The sequence below is a fragment of the Scleropages formosus genome, chromosome 22 (assembly GCF_900964775.1).
Source record: "Scleropages formosus chromosome 22, fSclFor1.1, whole genome shotgun sequence".
NCBI lineage: Eukaryota > Metazoa > Chordata > Actinopteri > Osteoglossiformes > Osteoglossidae > Scleropages > Scleropages formosus.
Genome location: NC_041827.1, coordinates 1,346,384 through 1,358,497, shown reverse-complemented (window position 1 = coordinate 1,358,497; position 12,114 = coordinate 1,346,384). Strand labels below are relative to the sequence as shown.

The window sequence follows — 12,114 nt, the reverse complement described above, 5'->3', positions numbered from 1 at the left end:
ACCCTGCTTGGAATGAGCAGTTCTTGACATTGGTTGGCTCTTATAAAATAAAATAATATAGAATAATCTCAAGATAAGAAAATGAAGTAATGTGATTGTTTCACTAGGTGGCATTCTATTCACAAACAGTAAAAGTCCTGCATCATTCCAGAGCTTTCCCCATAACATCTCTTCATTCAGCTGACATTTTTCTCCAGTGCAACTTACAGTGTTAAAGTTATGCACTTACACAGCTTGGGAAGTTTACTAGAGCAGTTCCAGGTTCCAGAGCAAGTACCTTGCTTAAGGGTACTATATCTCAAGGTGGGGATCAAACTTGCAAACTTCCTAGTTCACAGCAAAAGGCAGTAGCATTAACCACTACTCTACCCACTGTTCTTTGTACACAGTGACATCCTGAATGACTACATCCATGAACAAAGGCATTAAGCAATGCACACAAACATACCACTACACTACAGGACCCCCACTGGTGAACCTATTGTGCTATTGTGTATACTTACCTACACATTACCTCATCTTACAAGCACAACTGGGAGCAGATGTCTATATGTACATCAGTCACAATTAATAAACACTTAATAAAATGGCATAAACCACTGATTTATAAAACCCTGTTTGTTTTTCTACTTTTCATAAACAGCTCATGCAATGCAGTTCCAGTGTTTTAATGAGTCTTGGTGTTCCTCTGTACTGGAAGCACAGGGCATGAGGTAAGATACAATATGGACAGGACACCAGTTTGTATGAGTATCTTTTATTAACATGAAGCAATATTAAAGTTGTGTACTTTAAAACTGTTGAAAATAAAAAAAAAATAAATTGTCTCACAAACTTTAGATATGTGGGAGAGTGTTGTGTTACTTCTGTGCATCAGGTGTCACATGAAAATGAAACAAAGCATAGTAACTTACAGTGAAATGGAAGATTGCGTGGGAAGAAAGTATTAGAAACTGTTTAGCCTTAAACCTTCCCCCTTTTTTCACAGTGAACTTTAATATAACTAGCTATGAGGCAGAGACCAATGAATTACATAAACATGTTTGTCGATATCTGAACATTTTCTGTTTCCAATCAAAAAAGGGTAATAACATTTTTGTACCTGTATGTATTTGCTGAGTAGATCCTGTAAATGTCTTGGATGTAGCTATAATAAATAATAAAAACATATGCTGGGTAAAATTCCACCTGTAGAGTTATGAAATGCTGTCCCCTACCCTACAGTGTATTTGAGTTTCAATATTGAGTGTATCTTATTAGTAGTGAAAAAATAGACTCAAATGGCACAAAGCAGAATTACAGGCCTTTTTCTTTCAATTCATTTTTATAGAGCGCTGTACTCATAGAGTGACACACTGATACATACATGAACACGGTCCTATATACCACTCCACAACAGAATCTACAAGATTTTAGAAAAATTGATTGTTGTGTATTTACAGTTTTTGATGATCTAGAGAGCAGCTGTACAACGTAGATTCTTTTCTCTGAATTTGTAGAAGATGATGGGATTCTGGTCCTTTTTTACACTTATTTATTTAGCTGAACCTTTTTCTCCAAAGCAAATTAAAATGTTAAGGCATTCATAATTACTTACTCATTTAGACAGCTGGGTAATTTTGCTAGAACAATTTAGGGTAAGTACCTTGTTCAAGGGTACTACAGCCAGAGATGGGAATCAAGCCTACAAGCTTGTGGGCCAAAGGCAATAACTCTTACTCACTAGGCTATCAGCTGTTTTTGTGATAGTGACTTTAGTACTGTGATGCTGAATTGTGTAGTGTGTATTTGTTGTTTTTAATACTTTATTAAAAATGAATAAAGCTGGAAAAAATATTTAAATTTTTCAATGAAAGTATAAAAAAATGCCTGAGCATTAACACCCATAAATAAGAAATGTATGAGTTTTGTAAGCTTAGGAAACACAGGTAAACTGAGGAGGGTGTGCATGGTCAGACCTCTTTTTGGACATCTCAGCCAACAATTCAAAATGTTTGGTTTCAGTTTATGAATCGGGTGTTTTTTCATTGGCAGTGAATCTATCCCAATTTTGGCCAAAGTTCCCCCTATACAGCACAGGCTCATCCCCTCCCCTTGTTAGATTAGTTACAAAGGTCAAAAGATCAAGTGAATTATTCAAGAGTGGCTTGTAACAAAGTCCATCCATGGAGAAAACTGGCAAAGGTGTGACCTGCAAGGTCTTACAAGACGTCATTGGCAGTTAATGTTCCCACAGCGATTTATAATGCATTCAAGTAAGTCTTCTTACCTCATAGCTACTTTTGCTTCACATTAAATGACATAAAAGCTTAGTTTTGTAGTACATTAGTTTTGTAGAGAGATATCAGATTTTCATAATGAACCGAAAGACGCTAAGATGCTGCAACAGCCTCGTGCTGCTGTTTTTCTAGACCTGCCTTCCTCCAATGGCAACAGCACGTACTTCAACTACTACTCAATTTTGCTGTACTTTGTTTAGGAGAACCCCAGGTTGACTGATTTTACTTTCAAATGCCGCAGAATTTGGCAGTGTGGTTGCACCAGAGGTTTCACTACCGTATTCCGTTCCTGATGTCAACGTGGCTGGTGACAGCAGGATGCACAGTTTGGTCAAACTCTACAAGTACTTACAGTCCATTGCAGCACAGCAGGGGTGGAGTAACAAGAGAGGTATGTTGGGAATCATGGCAGGCTTTACTTCACTTTCAGAAGATACAATATCAGATCCCCTTGCGATCACACATGCAGAGACTTCATGGAAAACACCATCACACACATGTCAAGAATGGCCTCTACATACTTTACACACACTCTGTAACTCACTCACAAATCTCTGGGATAGATTATTATGGTAGCAACATTCCTTCTTGGGAATGTTGACTCCAGCCAGATGGTAAGGTTCAATCCGTCACTTCCTGTTACCTATTTGTGTCCTGTTGATTGTGGTTGTGGTAGTCCATGAGGTACACAGGACCTTGATCACTTTGATGTCTGCTGGTATTTTCAAAAGTTTAACTTTGCTGTTAGCCAGAGAAACTTACAATATTGTATTGCTCTAGCTTGAATTTAGCTAAGACCACTCTGGTCTTTCCATGAGGTTGACACCTGTAATATTCTCAAGTTCATTTCATTAATAATTTAAGTCCTGCTAGCCTTTATAGTCACATTTAACTGAGTAAAAACACAGACAGAGATGCTCTGACATGCAGTGAATACAGAAAATACATTGACACCGAAGAAACTGCCAGGTACAAGACCATTGTTACATATGGCCATGGTAGAGTCACTGGAAGATCCCAGTTTGTCGTAGTCCCACAAACCTGGATAAATGGTAGCACAGCAAAGGATAGAAAACCCATTTGTGAAAGAACACTATCACGACACCACACTACAGTATGCAAGCAGCATGTGAGGGAAGCACCAAATGGACTATTAAAGGTTTATAAAGCTGACTCACTCCTTGCTCTGACCATGCCATGCACCCAAATCTTTAAAGAATACATGAGGCAGCACATTGGAGTAAGGTAGTAGGGCACTAAGATGGCTTGTTTTTCCTCTTCCGTTATTAGTAGGTTCAGCTGAGTACCACTGACTCGGTGTCAAGTTTTTGTGCCCGTCTTCAAGGTGCATGTAAGGTCTCCCAGAAGGTTGCAGAATGTCACAGCAAGGCAGACAGATTGCACCACACTACAGTCAATCTCAGGTCAGGAGTCACTGAGGACATGGTCAGAACTTCCAGACTCCTTGACCCGAAATCTAGCGAAGCCTTTTGCTGAATGTAAACCATAAAGATGTGATGTACTTCTGATGTGCCGGTAGTTATGGTCCAGCAGGTGACATAGGAGATAGAGCTGATGCCTTGCTATCAAAGTACATGGGTTCAAATTCCTGTTCTTGCTGCAACACTCCTAAGCAAGGTACTTACCCTGAAATACCCAGGTGACAACTACACAGTTGGTGAATAACTGTAAATACCTTTGTTTACAAACCTTACATTGTACGTGGCCTTGCTTAGTTGCCCACTCACTGAGCAATAATGAAGATGACTGATATCAGTCATATGAGTATTCTATCTGTTATTCCCCTCCACAATATCTTTTGATACAGCTCTCAGTTTAAACAATAAGACATACTAACCTTCAGTTATCTTTCAGCTGCAATATTTTCAGTGACAAACGATTTTGAAAAGTCTGTCAATATGTTTAAAAGCAGTTTTGCAGATGTGATTCATTTACTGCAAAGTAAAAAAAAATTGCCTATGCTGTGCATTATCATTGTTATGTATCTGTCATTATGGAGTACAGTGTTGGTGGACAAATCTGGTCCACAAGAGGGTTTAAAAAAATACACATTTTAGGGTTACATTTAGGGTTTCATTAAACCTCATTTCTGATGGATGCATGAAATACCGACTGAGGTGGCAAACACCTTGTTAAATTTGACACTGAAAAGCAGAACATGAGTAGAAACCAAAATATTCTGCAATCTCTGAGGGCTGCAGTTGAGTCCTTATCCATCTAGAAGTAAAAAAAAAAAAAAAAAAAAAAAAAAAAACAGCAATAATGACAATTTGGAAACTTGTCTTCATTAAATACACAGATGACCTCTGGAGACTCAGACAGAGACCATGCAGCGTCAGCATCTCCTTGCCAGTGCAAGATCCTGCGCCTGCAAGAGCTATGTGTCCTCTGAGTAATGGTAATCTGATCTACCCTCTTGGGATTAGCTTGTCCGCCTAAAGCAGGGGCCACTGGAGTTGCTACAAAAATCCATTCCTTCTCAGTGATGCTTCAGGCATTTTTCATTTCAGATTTTTCCTGTCTGGTGATTTCTGAAGTATTATGATCATGGTCACTAAGTATCTTGGAAGGAAGAGATGATCTGCAAATCCTGACAGTATGAATCTGCTTCATTCCAAAAGTACAGTTAACAAACTTACAACAACTTGCTATTTGACAAGGTGATTTGTTTTCAAAATAATTCTTTGGCATAGGAGCACATAGGCAATGTGAAAGCCATTCAGGAGGAACCTGGAACGTTCCTGCTCTGTGATCCCGGAGGAGAGTGTTTCATTGGAGAAGTGAATTTTCAGTTGCTTATGTAATGCTTTCAAGTAAAAAACAGTATATAGTTTAGAATTTCATGACACATTTAGATATCCAAATGTTTTGATGCTCAGATTTTAACATGGTGATCATACTGAATGGTAAGACCTGTACTTGTACCTTGAGCATGTCTTTTCTATACTGTGTAGAGATGTTACCCAGCAATAACTAGAAGTCTCAATGTCAGGAGATATCTTTTAACTAAACAGCAGTGCTACAGGATTCGGTGTGGTGTTAAAAGATGCTTTCTGTGATCTATTTTTAAGAGCTACTCAGATGGAAAGTTCTGCAACATTGCATGGAGTAACGTGTTTACATGCTGGTGTGAATGAGTGGGATGTACTAACATTCTTGTCCCACTTCATTTTTAGCAGCATGGGATGACATGAATCATGTCACAGCAGGACTGATTTCAGCTCCTGCAAACATGAAGCTTTCCAGTTTTGTGTCACTTCTCCATCCCTGTAACATGGTAAGCATACTCTAGTCAGTGTGCTGGGTACATGGTGTCACTGACGAAACAAGTGCCGTGTGCTGTCAGTTCACACTCCAGTAGTGTGACAGTTCTATGAGTTAAGGTACATGAAAATGGAAAAGGCAGATGTGGAGGGTTCCGTAGGAAAAATTAAACTTCTCCTTTAACATTGCTAAATCTGCATACTTATGTTCTCAGTAATGAGCTGATGAGCAGGCTGGGAATTATCACACTAAGGACAATACACACAGACACAGACACAACCCATTAAAAATAGTATGTTGCGAAAACATCCCAGACTCCCATGGAGAATCACTGTGATGTGTTAATGAGATGACTGTCCATGTGCTAAAAACACACATCTGCATACTACACACTGAAAATGAATTCCCCAATGCTCCTCCTCCGTTCATATGTACGGTATTACCACAGAGCTCTGAACGCTGTCAAGGGACTACAGACAGGAAAGGCCATAAAAGATAAATCACCTTTGCATTTTTAATCAAGCATCTCTGCTATGAAGAGAGACCCGGTAAGGAGTTACCCATTCTCAGCGTAGCGTTCACACTGTTTTTCACTACACTGGAAATAATAAGTTCCGCTTCGAAAGAGCACTTGTTTTTTCAGGCTTGTTTTATCTTTGCTGTATAGTTATGTTGTCATGCCATGATCTTTGCTTTCCAATTTTTGGAGTGGACAGTTGGGTTGGATCAGAAAGGGTTAGGATAAGAGGGCAGGATTTAGTGCACGGGTTTCCAAATTAAATCTGACACTGTATCCCCTGTATGCTCACGAGCGGAAAGTGTCTGAGACTGGCTGTTGCCCAGCTTTCTGGCCCCCCAACTGCTTTCTCATTTTACCATGGTGGAAGTGAAAGGTCAAGGCAGCACGCGGTGAGAGAGAGAGACTGCTCTGCAACAGGACTTCTTCTCTGCAGATTTGCTGGTTACTGTGATGCAACAGTGTTTACTGGCGCTGTGCCTCGTGTGCCCTGTGCGCCCCCTTTGCCCAGTGTGTAGTGTGTGTCCCGTGTGCCCAGTGTGCCCTGCTGCGGTTACCTGCCTGACTGAACACCCAAATGAGTTGACAGATATGTAGAGGCTGGAAAACAATGTTGAAAAGAAAACGTGCCTGCATCTCAGGCAGAAACTGACATACAGGCTGCTTGCCCTACTTTGACAGCACAAAACCTACAGACACAGACAGAAAGAATGACACAATGAAAACATTTAAGAATGTAAAGAATATGACAGAAATGTAAAGAATATGCCTGAAATTCTGCAGAGAATCAGGTATGAAAAACACCACACAACATCCATGATGTAAAACATAGCACTCCCACTATGCCTCTCACCGTTGGTGTACACTCACAGGGGGCTACGGGCTGAGAACACACTCATTAACACTGTGCAATAGTGAAAGTAAAAGTGGAGCTGCAGTCATCTCAGTGTGTGGATGAACCATAAAACAGCAGGATATTTCCCTCTTTCAGGACACCAAGGGTGAAGGAGTTTCCTCTGTGTCCAATTCTGGACAATTTTTTTGCCGATCAAATCCCTCTCCTTTAATCGTAATTACCATCTAAGAATCGTTTATGAAAATAATAAATAAGTGCATGAAATTGTGAAAAGTGTTGTCCTTGACTGAGGGTTTTGTTCTTCTCGATTAAATCGCGTCATGTGGGACACTGGTTCCAACGTTTTGCTTCTCTTGTTGGAAGCATCGTCAGGGTGCTGCCATGTCTTGTAAAAGTTAGATGTGAAATGGAGTGTTTGATGAGGGTGGGTGTATTTATGGGTGGGAACGGGGTCGGAGATTGCAGCAGGTGGTCCTAATAAGTGGTGCCCCAAGATGTGGCCACACCCTGACGATGCTTCCAACAAGAGAAGAGAAATATTGGAACCAATGTCCCACATGACGCGGTTTAATCCAGAAGAACAAAACCCCCGGTCAGCTGACACCAACCGCGGAAGCATACGGATTTTGATAAGTGTTGTCCTTCTTTTAAAGAATATGGTTATACTGCCTTTTACCTTTTGTGATCTTCCCAGTGACATTAAAGGGCCGAATGAAGATGTCCCTGCTGACTGGAGAAGGAAAAAGCACAAAAACTCGGTTCAAAACCCAACTAATTGTCACCTCAACATCCCAGCAGCAATTATGATGTGGGAAGATGTTCATTCTCAATTCTAATAAGTAAAACAAATCTTGTGGGGTTTCTTGGCTATTGTTTTTAAGTGGATGATCATTCTTTTGTTTCTTATAGGTTAAAAAGTCCATTTAATCTAAAGGTCATTTAATCTGAAAAAGGTCATATATAAATTTAAAAGATTAAATCTGTCAGACCAGTCATGTAAGAATTTATTCCCCAAAATTTTACATTTTATATGATACATATTGAACACACTCTGTAACTTATATTAGTGTAATGATCACAGAATGAGTATTTTAGCTCCCTGTTCAATGTGTATTGGCCAAAATAGCAAAAATGCATAATTTATACAGTATCTTGCACAACACAAAGGTGGATTTCAAGCCAGTAAACAGAGGTAGTATATCATATGTAACTGTTAGTATGCACTACAGCTTTCTTTGTTGTGGCTAGGAATTACTGGGTCTGAATCGTTACAGTAAAATAGTACAGTGCAGTTATATCACTTCTCCTGAGCTACACACAAACATTATCTAAACTCAGCAGGCAGATCCTGCATATCAAATGTATTCAAATGCTACTATGAAACTTCAGAAAGCTACACAGCACTATTATTTTGTTCCATCAGCACTATTATTATGTAAGAATCAATTTCCATTAATTGAAATGGAATTCAATTCATTTCAATCAATAAGAAGAGCTTGATCTTTGATTCTTTGAGCCTGGAATTATTAACTATTTATACAGTACATAAGAAATTATGTGTGGCATCGAGAGGGTTTTTACCTGTCATTGTCTGCCTTCATCACCAATATATTCCGCAACACCTTTGATCTCAGCTACCTCTACTCAGCCTACTCCAAAAAGTAACCAAGCAAGCGAATAAATCATCCCTGAAAAAACAAAACTGAATTTAAAAAAAAAAAATATATATATATATATGCACAAGAAAACAATTGTAACCATAATCATACATTCAGACTGAGGCAACCAGAAGTAGTAAGGAATGTCTGGAAAATGTAAGAAACATACTGTATACTAATTGGGACAAAGAAAAAATAAGCACAGGACAGTAAACTGATAATGTTAAAAAATAAGCAGGTATATATAAATCCATGTAGGCCAAGGATTTTGTAGGTCATTAAAGCAAATATAAACATGTACAGTATATTTCGATTTTACAGACAGAATGGGTAGAATGTGGATACATATTTTTACTAATATAAACATCGCTTTGCATATTTTTCACTGAAAAAATTAGGTGTGTGAATTTCAATTTAGCATGCATATGTTCAGGTTAATTTTCATTAAATTAATAAGACAATCTTCAGTATTTCTATCTCAAACTCAGAAATTGGTGTATTTTAATTCTGTAACTGTATAGCATTATTCATCAAAAAGGCAATTCAATTTATGCATATACTGATATTATAGACATTACCATTAAAATTGTTGTTTGCATATTCTCTTTATCTCATCAGTATATTCTGTAAACTGGTGTGCACAGGTCAAAAGAGCACAACAATACTTTGTACAGCTGAGAATCCTTAAAGGGTGAATTCAGTGAAAACAGATAAGAAGGTTAGAAGAAATCAGTCTTGACTAGTTCTTGCCCTGACAAAATAAGAGTATCTTAAATAGACTGATAAAATAAATGTACAAACTGATACAAAACACAAATGTAAAATAATCATCAATGCTATATTTTACATAAATCTCATCCTAAGACTATGATAATTATTATTGCCCGTAAGAAAAAAGAATGATTGTTCAACCAAATGATCTTTGCATTTTTTCCCAGACAAGTTTCTGTGAATCAGCTTCATCCATGCATCATACAGTATATTACATGTCTGTCCTAAGATGAAAGAAGCTTCCTAGTGTCTCCCATTTTTGGATTTGTCAGTTGGAAAGCTGTTGGTGCCAGTATGCTTTGAGGTTGCACCTGTTTTCAGAGCTGCATCTGTGGCTGCGTCCACCACCTGCTTCTCTTCCTGTTCTGTCTCACGGTGGTAAAAGTAGTTGAAGTTGGAGACGATGACAGGTACAGGCAGCGCAATGGTCAACACACCAGCAATGGCACAGAGTGTGCCCACCATCTTGCCCCCCATGGTAATGGGACACATATCCCCATAGCCCACTGTGGTCATGGTTACCACAGCCCACCAAAATCCATCAGGGATGCTTACAAACTGGGTCTGTGGCTCATCTACTTCAGCAAAGTAAATGGCGCTGGAGAAGAGGATGACTCCAATGAACAGAAAGAAGATGAGCAGCCCCAACTCACGCATGCTGGCCTTCAATGTCTGGCCAAGGATCTGCAAACCCTTAGAGTGGCGGGACAGCTTGAAAATGCGAAAAACCCTCACCAGGCGGATTATGCGTAGAATTGCTAGGGACATGTTCTGACTTGAATTGGCATCTGGTGTAGTCACCACCTCAGTTACCAAGGTCACGAAGTAGGGGATAATGGACACAATATCGATGACATTCATGATGTTGTTGAAAAAGTCCTTCTTGCTGGGGCAGACCACAAAGCGGACAGTGAGCTCAAAGCAGAACCACACAATGCAGATGGTTTCGACGATAAAGAAAGGATCTGTAATGGTTGCAGCGAGAGACTTGGGAGTGACACTTGGAGGGGAGTAGGAGATGGGGGCATCCTGCGTGTTGTTGCTGAGATGGATGACAGCAGGGAAGACCCCTAGTTCCTCACGGAACTCAGGCAGAGTTTCCAGGCAAAAAATGATTATGGAAATAACTATGACTAAGACAGACACAAGAGCCACCGATCGGGCAGCACTGGAACTTTCTGGGTACTCAAACAAGAGCCAAAATTGCCGATGGATCTCATTAGTAGGTAATGGTACCTCTATGTCTTTGATGAAGCCCTCATCCTCTCTGAACTGCTCCATAGCTTCTTGTCCCAGTTGATAAAAGACTATCTCATCGGCAAATATGTCCAAGGGGACATTGGCTGGCCTTCGAATTTTGCCCCCAGACTGGTAGTAATATAAGATCCCATCAAAGCTTGGGCGGTTGCGGTCAAAGAAGTATTCATTCCTCATTGGGTCAAAGTACATAATCCTTTTAGAGGGGTCCCCCAATAGAGTCTCTGGGAACTGGTCTAGGGTCTTGAGCTGAGTCTCAAACCTAAGGCCAGCAATGTTAATAATAACCTTCTGATCCCCCTCATCTATGCCATATTTCTCCCCCAACATGCTGTCGTTGCATTCCTTTGCCAATTTGCTGTAGATTGTGTCATTCTGTGGGCCCTCGCTGTTCAGCAGGACCTTCCAGTTGGAAATCAAGCTGCCACAGCTGGGGCGCCCAGTCCTAGCCTGTTCAGGTGGTGTTGTAGGTGAGAATCCATGCTCTCCTGTTTGCTGAGTATGTTGCCCCCTCTGACTCGTGTTTTGTGTGTTATGGTGATGGCCGTTGCCACAACTGTTTTCAAAAGCATGTTCTGTGAGCAGAGCCATCTCAGTGGGAGGGTCCAAATCATTGGGATCTCCCATGCTGATTCCAACATCATCCAGATTCTCAAAGTCCACAAGTGCCACCTCCATTCCTGCACACCTCTGGCCCTAGGTCTAACCCAGGACTTACCCGGATCAGATGACGTGGGAAGAAAGTCGATCCCCAAGATGATCAAAGGAGCATCAGGATTGGCAAACTAAATTGAGGTGGAGCCAGACAGTTATTCTGTTGCTCTCATCTGAAAACAAAAAGAGACAAAAATCAGACAGTGCCTCTATGCTGTACATTCTAGCTGTGTTTTTGGACTGTGTTCCAGTGAGGCACTTGTTGGTTTGAAAGTATGACGTATAAGTCACCCATGTCCCTTGCCACTTGTTACTTGGATACCAAGATCTCCTTGGAATAAACTGACAGCAGCAGGTGGAAGATAGAGATATGGAGGTGAGTTTATCATTGTAGAAGTACAATTTTGAGAGATAGGTTAGAAAATGTGGTTGTTTTCTAGGAATACAGCCAGTTTTCAAAGCATGGTGTAGAGGCCCAAAACCAAGACAAATATTGCAATGAGATTAAAGTTACAGAAAGAAAAGGCGAGTTATATGACTGAAGTAAAACTGACAAAACTGAATGTTGTATTCAGCTTAGTCCTAAAACAGGGTCCTTCACTGTTGGAACATGCAAGGACATAAGCATAGAACAGAGGATGACACCAGTTATTTTGGTGGAGGTGAAAAGGTAGGTGGTGAGCGACAGTCCATGGATTGTTCTGGAATCCTGCTTTGAAAACGTGCTAGCGGAGGCACAAATAGTTGGGTCAGCATGGGATCAAATGCACCTTCTGTACTACTATGTCCTGCTTGTACCCCTGCCATGCCTCTGAATACCCTCTCCCCAGTTCCAGA

At 40.2% G+C, this 12,114-nt stretch overlaps 1 protein-coding gene across 1 annotated transcript; it reads right to left on the bottom strand.

The window, feature by feature from the left end:
• Positions 1-9,609: 9,609 nt before the first annotated feature.
• On the bottom strand, positions 9,610-11,301 carry LOC108918246 (potassium voltage-gated channel subfamily A member 10-like). The gene is made up of 2 exons (XM_018725367.1): positions 11,238-11,301; positions 9,610-11,105 (listed from the first exon to the last, which is right to left on the bottom strand). Exons 1-2 carry the CDS (start codon positions 11,299-11,301, stop codon positions 9,610-9,612), a joined length of 1,560 nt encoding a protein of 519 aa, XP_018580883.1.
• Positions 11,302-12,114: the final 813 nt, after the last annotated feature.

Bases quoted from the DNA above. Each gene is read 5' to 3' on its own strand.
- LOC108918246 (XM_018725367.1), bottom strand. From the start codon at position 11,301: ATGGAGGTGGCACTTGTGGACTTTGAGAATCTGGATGATGTTGGAATC. The intron at 11,106-11,237 runs ATGATTTGGACC...AAACAGGAGAGC, and splicing joins AATCAGCATGGGAGATCCCA to ATGGATTCTCACCTACAACA.